Source organism: Geospiza fortis, unplaced genomic scaffold, assembly GCF_000277835.1.
Source record: "Geospiza fortis unplaced genomic scaffold, GeoFor_1.0 scaffold375, whole genome shotgun sequence".
NCBI classification, from domain to species: domain Eukaryota; kingdom Metazoa; phylum Chordata; class Aves; order Passeriformes; family Thraupidae; genus Geospiza; species Geospiza fortis.
The window spans coordinates 41,290-51,118 of record NW_005054641.1 but is presented as its reverse complement, the minus strand read 5'-3'; the positions used below and the strand labels follow the sequence as shown (position 1 = coordinate 51,118).

General features: G+C 58.5%; 1 protein-coding gene across 1 annotated transcript in view; it reads left to right on the top strand.

Annotated features, from left to right (window-relative positions):
- The window catches only part of GATAD2B (GATA zinc finger domain containing 2B), a gene marked incomplete at its 3' end in the record, with an annotated part of 13,246 nt that extends 3,419 nt beyond the window's left edge, over positions 1 to 9,827 (top strand). The window contains 8 exon segments of the mRNA XM_031064830.1: positions 2,505 to 2,834; positions 4,692 to 4,821; positions 5,328 to 5,459; positions 5,579 to 5,710; positions 6,444 to 6,614; positions 7,831 to 7,899; positions 8,135 to 8,393; positions 9,658 to 9,827. Of these exon segments, the coding sequence (XP_030920690.1) occupies positions 2,506 to 2,834; positions 4,692 to 4,821; positions 5,328 to 5,459; positions 5,579 to 5,710; positions 6,444 to 6,614; positions 7,831 to 7,899; positions 8,135 to 8,393; positions 9,658 to 9,827 (1,392 nt within the window).
- Positions 9,828 to 9,829: the final 2 nt, after the last annotated feature.

Below are 9,829 nucleotides of genomic sequence, written 5' to 3'. Positions count from 1 at the left end.
GCATTCCTGGAAAGCCTCCCCAGGTGGGTCCAGCCCACCCTGCTCATCCCGCTCCTGCAGCCTCTGGGATCTCGGCTCTCGGGGGTAACCGGAGGCGCGCCGTGGATTTAGCTCCTGCTTTCCGTGAGTTTTGCCGCCGTTTGGGAATCTGGTTGCAGCGAGGAGGATTTTTTTAGGTGGAAGCTGAAGGGAGAGGCTGTTCCCTGGGATGTGCCGATGGCCCGGGGCTGTGCCCGAGGCCGGCGGGGCCGGATGATCCGGTTTGGGATGTGCCGAGACCGGAGCGGGGCCAGCGCGGAGCCTCCCGGAGCCTGTCCGACCTCCAGACAATTCCCGGCGTTGGAATCCTTCCTGCTCTGTGCTGTGGATTTCTGCATGGAGTCAGGAGCTCTTCCCTGGCTTTCCCAGAGCACTGGAAATTCCCAGTGGATCCTCCCCTTCCCCCTCCAGCCACAGGGCCCCATTCAATACCGAATCTGAAGCCTAATTTCATTTTTATTGGATCAGGCTGAGCCTGGAGAACCTCTGGAGCGGATTAAATAGCGGTGGGCCCCATTCCCGGTAACAGCACTTTGGATTTGTTTGGATTTTGCCAGAGGGGAGGGCATTGGGAGACCACCTTGGTGATGGAGCAGGGACTGGAGGGATCTCTGGAATTCCTGCAGGATCCTGGAGAGGCCGAGCAGGACGTTGGTGCAGGAGATCCTGCTGGATCCCATCTCCGTGCTCACTTCAGCTATCTGTGGGCAGCTCCTATCCCATGGGACGTTGCTCCTGTGGACCTCTCCCTCGTGCTGCTGCTGCTGCCTCCTGGCCGGGAGCAGCGCCGGGCCCGTTCCTGGCGCGCTCCCAGCGGCTCCAGCCGCAGCGCTGGGCGCGGCTCCGAGCGCTCCCGGGGTGTCTGGAACATCCCCGCTCCCCCCGGGGTCACTGCTGCGGGACGGGGGCGGGAGCAGCTCCCGCGGCCTGTCCCGGCTTGCCGGGCTAAATTTGGGAGACGTGCGGAGCGACGGGATCAGCAGGTAGGGAAGAGCCCTCGGTGCTCCTCAGAGGCTCCGTCCGGCGTTTCTTTCGGGTCATATTTGGGATTCCCGTGGGTTTTCCTGCTGCCCTCCCCTGCTCCTGCTGTCTCCAGTGGGACTGAACTCGTGTGCCGATGTGCGGATGCGTCGTTCCAGGGATTTGTACCCGAGCCAGAGCCTCCTCCTGGCAGGAGCTGGGAGGGTTTGTCCCGGGAATGACTCGGAGACGGGTCCTGGCAGGTGTGGAGCAGCTCCAGGTGCTCCACAGCACAGTTTCTGTTCCCTGCAGAGCAAGGAATTCCCGTGTTCCCGAGCCAGCCACGTGGAATTCCCAGCGATTCCCCAGGTGTTTGTCCTGATTCCCCAGGTGTTTGTCCTGGTCCCCAGCCCTGCTCCTCAGGGAAAGGCCTCGCCCAGCTGGTTTGCAGGTGGAGCTCCCCTGGCTCTTTGTTGTCGGAGCTGGTTCCTTATCAGCCTGGGAGCGGGATTGGGATGGGGTTGGGATGGGCTCCAGGCTTGGGATGGGGTTGGGATGGGCTCCTGCCTGTTTTCCAGAGGGCATTTCTGCACCTGGAGAGGTGGGAGGGCGGGGATGGACCTGCCCGAGCCTCCATCCCGGAGCTGCCGAGCCTTCCTGCCTGGAGAAGCGCACGGTGGGGATTTCCTGACGTTCCAGGGGGTTCATCCCCGCTCCCCTTCCTTGCTGAGCCACATCCGTGGGGTTTAATCCCAAAGGAGGGATGGTGCTGCCGTTCTCGGGGACTTCAGGGCCTTTCAGAGGGGGAAGCTCCTGACCTGGATGGGGGCTGGGGAGGTTGGAGCTCCATGAGGAGATCAGAGCTCTCCAAGGGGTCGGAGCTCTCCGGGGAGATCAAAGGTCTCCAGGAGGTCAGAGCTCTGTGAGGAGATTGGAGCTCTGTGGGATTGGAGCTCTCCAAGGCTTTGGAGCTCTGTGGGATTGGTGCTGTCCCGGAGGTCGGAGCTCTGTGAGGAGATTGGAGCTCTCCAAGGGGTCAGAGCTCTGTGGGATTGGAGCTCTGCGAGATTGGAGCTCTCCAAGGGGTTGGAGCTCCATGAGGAGATGAGAGCTCTGTGAGATTGGAGCTCTCCAGAGGTCAGAGCTCTGTGAGGAGGTCAGAGGTCTCCATGAGGTCAGAGCTCTGTGAGGAGATTGGAGCTCTTCAAGAGGTTGGAGCTCTGTTAGATTGGAGCTCTCCGAGGCATTGGAGCTCCATGAGGAGATCAGAGCTCTCCAAGGGGTCGGAGCTCCATGAGGAGATCAGAGCTCTCCAAGGGGTCGGAGTTCCATGAGGAGATCAGAGCTCTCCAAGGGGTCGGAGCTCCATGAGGAGATCAGAGCTCTCCAAGGGGTCGGAGCTCCATGAGGAGATCAGAGCTCTCTGAGGAAGCCAGGCTGACCTCAGGGGGGATCCTGGGGGGGTTCACGGGGGTCCCTGTCACTGACCTGTCCCTGTCCCTCAGGATGGACCGCATGACGGAGGACGCGCTGCGCCTGAACCTGCTCAAGCGGAGCCTGGAGCCGGCGGAGGAGCGCGAGGACGTCCTGGCCAAGAGGCTGAAGATGGAGGGACACGAGGCCATGGAGAGGCTGAAGATGCTGGCGCTGCTCAAGCGCAAGGACCTGGCGGGGCTGGAGGTGCCCCACGAGCTCCCGGTGAAGCCGGACGGGATCAAGGGCTACGAGGAGAAGCTCAACGGGAGCCTGAGGCCCCACGGGGACGGGCGGAGCGCGGCCCGGCCGGGCAAGGAGAACATCAACGACGAGCCCGTGGACATGAGCGCCAGGAGGAGGTGGGCGCTGGGAATTCCGGGGTGGGAGGAGCTGGGTTGGGAGTGAAATGGGATTTGGGGGGTCCTGGAGAGCCTGTTCTGGTGACACTGAGAGCTGGGGAGGGACTTGGGAATGGTGGGGTGAGAGGGAATGGCTTCCCGTGGACAGAGGGCAGGTGGGATGTGAAGGTGGCGCAGGTTGTCCGGAGATTTGTGAATTTCTCATCCCTGGAAGTGTCTGAGGCCAGGCTGGACGAGGCCTGGAGCAGCCTGGGATGGTGGGAGGTGTCCCTGGAGGGTCCTGCTCTGAGCGTGGAGCTGCATCCTCAGCGGAATTCCCGGGATATTGTGCAATGTGAGCGGTCCCAGTGGGACACCAGCATCGCACACGGACACTTGGATCAGGAAATCAGCCCTGGAAGGAGCTGGGAATACTCCACTCTGAGTTGAGAAGTGACACTGGGAATGTCTCATTTTCCTGGATTTTCCTTGGGGATGTGCTCCACCTCTGCCTGCCTCCCTCGCCCTGGCTCCTCCTCCGGTGATTCTGTTGGAATTCTGCTCTTCCCTGAACAAAGGAAATGCAGCAATTGGCAATTCCTCGTGGATGGATCCACTTTCCCTCTCGGATTTGGACTCTGGCTCTGCCTTGTTCCCCTGGTGGATTGTCAGTCATCCAGCCTGGATTTATTGGGATGCTCCTGGAAAATGATCCCCAGGAGCTGCAGGACTGATGCAGGAAAATCCCTCCCAGATGCGCCAGCCCAGTCTGGAACCCCTGGCACTCAGCCTGCTTTGCCTGGACGGGCTCCCTCTGCCTCCTTCTCCTCGGGATGCTCTGGAATTTCTCTGCTGGAGCAGGGACAGCTCCGTGCCCTGGAGCTTTGGAATATCCACAAAAACACCTGGAATGTTTGGGAGGCAATCCCAGCTCTGAGCGTCTCCCCAGCCTCGGAGCAGCCAAACCTGGGAGCTGGGATTTGCCTCTGGGGTCCCTCCTGGGCGTTCAGAGCTCAGAGTTTGGGATGAGATATCCCACGGTGTCCCCTCACTGCAGGGACGTCCCAGGGAGCTGGAATTACCCCCACACTGGATTATCCCACGGTTTTCCAAGGCTCTCCAGCAGCAGGAATGGAATCCAGGCTCTCAAAGTTCTTTTCTTGGACTCTCCTTGCCGGGATGATCCTGCCTGGATCCTGCCGGACTCCACCACTGATTTTTGGTTTATTTCTTTTCCCTGCTGCTCCTTTGGTTTCCCAATCCCATCATGGATCAGTTGGATATTCATGCGGGTTTTCCTTTATGGAATGAGCTTTTCCAATAGATTTGGGTTGGGATAGGCTTGGAGTGGTGCTGTTAATGATGGCAGGGAATTCAGCCCCTTCTCCACCGCAGTGAGGACGAGCAATTCCAGGCTGGAGTATCCCTGCCATTCCCTCCCATCCCAGCACCAGGACACGCTCCTGGCTCCCACCTCACTCCCAGGTGGGATTTGCAGCCCTGGAGAGGGACCTGGGGGCTCAGGGAGTGCATTTGAGGGAGTCCTTCCCTCCTGGTGTCCATGGGCGCCGCTCTGGATCCGTGCTGGACTGAGGGGGATCCTGCTCCCAAAATCCCAAATCCCTGCCTCACTGGGGCTCCCAAAATCCCAAATCCCTGCCTCAGTGGGGCTCCCCAAATCCCAAATTCCTGCCTCAGTGGGGCTCCCCAAATCCCTGCCTCAGTGGGGCTCCCAAAATCCCAAATCCCTGCCTCACTGGGGCTCCCAAAATCCCAAATCCCTGCCTCAGTGGGGCTCCCCAAATCCCAAATCCCTGCCTCAGTGGGGCTCCCCAAATCCCAAATCCCTGCCTCAGTGGGGCTCCTTTCCCCCTGCAGTGACCAGGACCGGGGCAGGTTGACCCCGTCCCCGGACATCATCGTCCTGTCGGACAACGAGGCCTCCAGCCCCCGCTCCAGCTCCCGCATGGAGGAGCGGCTCAAGGCGGCCAACCTGGAGATGTTCAAGGTGAGGGAGCGGGAATTCCATCCCGGGAAAGGCACAGGATGGGGGGGATGAAGCGTTTGGGGAGGGATGAAGGATTTGGGGCACTGGGGGAGGATGAAGCATTTGGGGAGGGATGAAGCATTTGGGGCATTGAGGAGGGATGAAGCATTTGGGGAGGGATGAAGGATTTGGGGAGGGATGAAGCATTTGGGGAGGGATGAAGCATTTGGGGAGGGATGAAGCGTTTGGGGCATTTGGGATGAAGCATTTGGGGAGGGATGTAGTGTTTGGGGCATTGAGGAAGGATGAAGCATTTGAGGCATTGGGGATGAAGGATTTGGGGAGGGATGAAGCATTTGGGGCATTGGGGATGAAGCATTTGGGGAGGGATGAAGCATTTGGGGCATTTCTCAGCCAGTTCCAGGTGCAGCCCCCCTGTTCTCGCACCCGTGGTCCAAATTCCCACCTGGATTCAGCTTTCCCCCCCTCCCTTGCTCACGTCCCGCTCGGTTTCTGGGGTTTTCCGGGGGAAGAGCCTGGAGGAGAGGCAGCAGCTGATCAAGCAGCTCCGGGACGAGCTGCGGCTGGAGGAGGCCCGGCTGGTGCTCCTCAAGAAGCTGCGGCAGAGCCAGCTGCAGAAGGAAAACGTGGTGCAGAAGGTGAGGGGCGGGTTTGGGTGGGACAACAGCAAGGGGCGCACACACGGCCCCCGCTCCACCTGTGGGATTCCCTAAATCCCCTCCTGGGGACACAAATCCTGCCCTTGGTGCCCCCCCAGACCCCCGTTGTCCAGAACGCCGCGTCCATCGTGCAGCCGTCCCCTGCCCACGTGGGACAGCAGGGCCTGTCCAAGATCCCCTCCCGGCCCGGAGCTCAGGGCGTGGAGCCGCAGAATTTAAGGACATTACAGGTGAGAATTCCCGTTTTTTTCTGGAAAATGCTGATTTTAATGGATGCACACACAGCTGGAAGGGTTTTCTCCTTCAATTCCTGGTGCTTGGGGTTGGATTTGGGTTTGTCAGGAATTAGGAGTCAGTGATGCTTGTGGAGATGGATATTCCATGATCCTCTGAGTGTCTGATGTCCCAGCTGGAGCGGGATGAGGATGGTGGGAATTCTCCAAGGCCTGCAGCCTCCCTGCATGTTTGCTCCGTGGATTTGTGCTGCTCTCCTTGACCATGGAGCAATTCCAGCCTCACGGGAATTAGGGATGTGCCAGCTTGAGCTGGGGGCAAGGGCCACAATCCTCAAAAATCCAGGAGAATTAGGGGAAAAACGAGGGATTTGGGGCCTCCCATGGGAAATGGGGATGTGCCAGCTTGAGCTGGGGGAAAGGGCCACAATCCTCAAAAATCCAGGAGAATTTGGGGAAAAGTGAGGGATTTGGGGCCTCCCATGGGAAATGGGGATGTGCCAGCTTGAGCTGGGGAGAGGGCCACAATCCTCAAAAATCCAGGAGAATTTGGGGAAAAACGAGGGATTTGGGGCATTAACTGGGGTTGTGGATAAGCAGGAATTCAGCGTGTCACAGAATCAGTGCTCCAAGTTCCCATCATTGTTCTGCGGTTTCGTTCCTGAGCTCTGGGGGGGTTCCCGTGCTTCTCCTGGGGTCTGATCCCCGATCCCGCGTGGGCTCCCCGCAGGGCCACAGCGTGATCCGCTCGGCCGCCAGCTCAGCCCTGCCCCACATGCTGATGTCCCAGCGCGTCATCGCCCCCAGCCCCGCCCAGCTCCAGGGCCAGCGCGGGCCCCAGAAACCCGGCCTGGTCCGCAGCTCCACGCCCGGCATGAGCCCTGCCATCAACTACCAGCCGGTGGGACACTGCTTGGGGCTGGTTTGCACTGGTTTGGGTTGGTTTGGGTTGGTTTGCACTGGTTGGGGCTGGTTTGGGTTGGTTTGCACTGCTTGGGGCTGGTTTGCACTGGTTTGGGTTGGTTTGGGCTGGTTTGCACTGCTTTGGGTTGGTTTGGGTTGGTTTGCACTGCTTTGGGTTGGTTTGCACTGGTTGGGGCTGGTTTGGGCCCTGGTTTGGGCACTGATTTGGGTTGGTTTGGGCTGGTTTGCACTGCTTTGGGTTGGTTTGGGTTGGTTTGCACTGGTTTGGGTTGGTTGGGCACTGGTTTGGGGTGGTTTTCATTGGTTTGGGCTGCCTGGGCACTGCTTGGTACTGGTTTGCACTGGTTTGTAGTGCCTGGACTCTGGTTTGGGCTGGTTTTCACTGGTTTGGGTTGGTTTGGGCACTGGTTTGGGTTGGTTGGGTACTGGTTTGGGTTGGTTGGGCACTGGTTTGGGGTGGTTTTCACTGCCTTGGGCTGCCTGGGCACTGCTTGGTACCGGTTTGCACTCGGTTTTTACCGGTTTGTACCGGTTTGGGCAGTGGTTCAGGCCTGTTGGGGCTGGTCAAGCACTGGTTTGGGCACTGGTTTGTACCAGTTTGCACTGGTTTGGGCTGGTTTGTACCAGTTTGCACTGGTTTGGGCCGGTTTGCACTGGTTTGCACTGGTTTGGGCCGGTTTGCACTGGTTTGGGGTGGTTTGCACTGGTTTGGGCCGGTTTGCACGACCCCCACCCCAAGGCCGCACTGGCTGTGCAATTCCCGGGGCTCCCCAGCCCTGGTGTCCCCCCGGCAGCTCCTGCTGCTCCGGGGCTCTGTGAGCCTGGCACTCCCGGCCATCCCAAATCCCGCCCTGATCCCAAATCCTGCCCTGATCTCAAATTCCCTACCATGATCCCAAATCCGCGCCCTGATCCCAAATCCTGCCCTGATCTCAAATTCCTGCTCCGATCCCAAATCCCGCCCTGATCCCAAATCCGTGCCCTGATCCCAAATTCCTGCCCTGATCCCAAATTCCTGCCCTGATCCCAAATCCCCACCTGATCCCAAATTCCTACCAGGATCCCAAATCCCTACCTGATCCTGAATCCCCACCTGATCCCGAATCCCCACCTGATCCCAAATCCCCACCATGATCCCAAATCCCCACCGCAATCCCGCATCCCCACCTGACCCCAAACCTCCTCCCCTGCAGCAGTCGGGCTCCTCGGTGCCGTGCCAGCGCTCGTCCTCCTCCGCCATCTACATGAACCTCGCGTCCCAAATCCCCACCTGACCCCAAATCCCCACCTGACCCCCAAATCCCCACCATGATCCCAAATCCCCACTGTGATCCCAAATCCCTACCACGATCCCAAATCCCCACTGTGATCCCAAATCCCTACCAGGATCCCAAATCCCTACCAGATCTGAAATCCCCACCATGATCCCAAATCCCCCACCTGACCCCAAATCCTCACCCTGACCCAAAATCCCCACCATGATCCCAAATCCCCCACCTGACCCCAAATCCTCACCCTGACCCAAAATCCCCACCATGATCCCAAATCCCCCACCTGACCCCAATCTCGGCCGCCGCCAACTCGCAGGCCGCGGCCAAGCTGGCGCTGCGCAAGCAGCTGGAGAAGACGCTGCTGGAGATCCCTCCGCCGAAACCGCCGGCGCCGCTGCTGCACTTCCTGCCCAGCGCCGCCAACAGCGAGTTCATCTACATGGTGGGGCTGGAGGAGGTGGTGCAGAGCGTCATCGACAGCCAAGGTGGTGCCCAGGGACGTGCCAAAGGGGGTTCTGGGGGTTCGGCCCACAGGTTGGGGCGTTTCAGGGTGAGATGGTGGGGTTCAAACCAAGGTTTGGGGTGGAACTGTGGGGTTCAAACCAAGGTTTGGGGTGGAATTGTGGGGTTCAAACCAAGGTTTGGGGTGGAATTGTGGGGTTTGAACCAAGGTTTGGGGTGGAATCGTGGGGTTTGAACCAAGGTTTGGGGTGGAATCGTGGGGTTTGATCCATGGTTTGCGGTGAGATCATGGGCTTCCACCCATGGTTTGGGGTGAGATGGTGGGGTTCAAACCAAGGTTTGGGGTGGAACTGTGGGGTTCAAACCAAGGTTTGGGGTGGAATTGTGGGGTTTGAACCAAGGTTTGGGGTGGAATCGTGGGGTTCAAATCAACGTTTGGGGTGAAATCGTGGGGTTCAAACCAACGTTTGGGGTGAAATCGTGGGGTTCTACCCAAGGTTTGGGGTGGAATCGGGTTCCACCCACGGTTTGCGGTGAAATCGTGGGGTTCGACCCATGGTTTGGGGTGAAATAGTGGGGTTCAGCCCACGGTTCAGGGTGAAATCGTGGGGTTCAAACCAAGGTTTGGGGCATTTTGGGGTGAAATCGTGGGGTTTAGGGCTCTTGGGGGTGGTTAGAAGGGTTGGAGAAGGAGATGTGGTGGGGGTTGGGAGGAAATTGAAATTTTGGGATGGGTTTGAAGGTTTTTAAGGGGTTTGCAGCATTTCAGATTAAATTTGTGGGGTTTTAGATGAAATTATCAGGATTTTGCCCGATTCGCGGGATTTCGGCCAAAAATTTCAATATTCCCACCCAGTTTTTTGGTGATTTCAGTCGGGATTTTCAGGATTTTAGCCCGAAACATTGTGTTCTGTCTGGGTGCAGGATTTTTGGCCAATTCGCAGGATTTTGGCTGATTTTCAGGATTTTGGCCGATTTTCAGGATTTCAGCCAAAAATTTCAGTATTTTGGCCAAAAATCTCAATATTCCTGCCCAGTTTTTGGTGATTTCAGTCGAGATTCTCAGTCTTTCACCCCAAAACGTTGTGCTCTGTCTGGGTGCAGGATTTTTGGCTGATTTGCGGGACTTTTTGCCGATTCTCAGGATTTCACCCAATTCGTGTGATTTCAGCCAAAACTTTCACTATTCCCGCCCGTTTTTTTTTTGGCGATCTCAGTCAGGATTTTAAATCTTTCCCCCCCCAAACCGTCATGTCGTGCCGGGCGCTGAGTCGGGGTGCGTTTCAGGGAAGAGCGCGCCGGCGGTGCCGCGCGTGGAGCCGTTCGTGTGCGCGCAGTGCCGCACGGACTTCACGCCGCACTGGAAGCAGGAGAAGGGCGGGCGGATCCTGTGCGAGCAGTGCCAGACCTCCAACCAGAAGAAGGCGCTCAAGGCCGAGCACACGAATCGCCTCAAGAA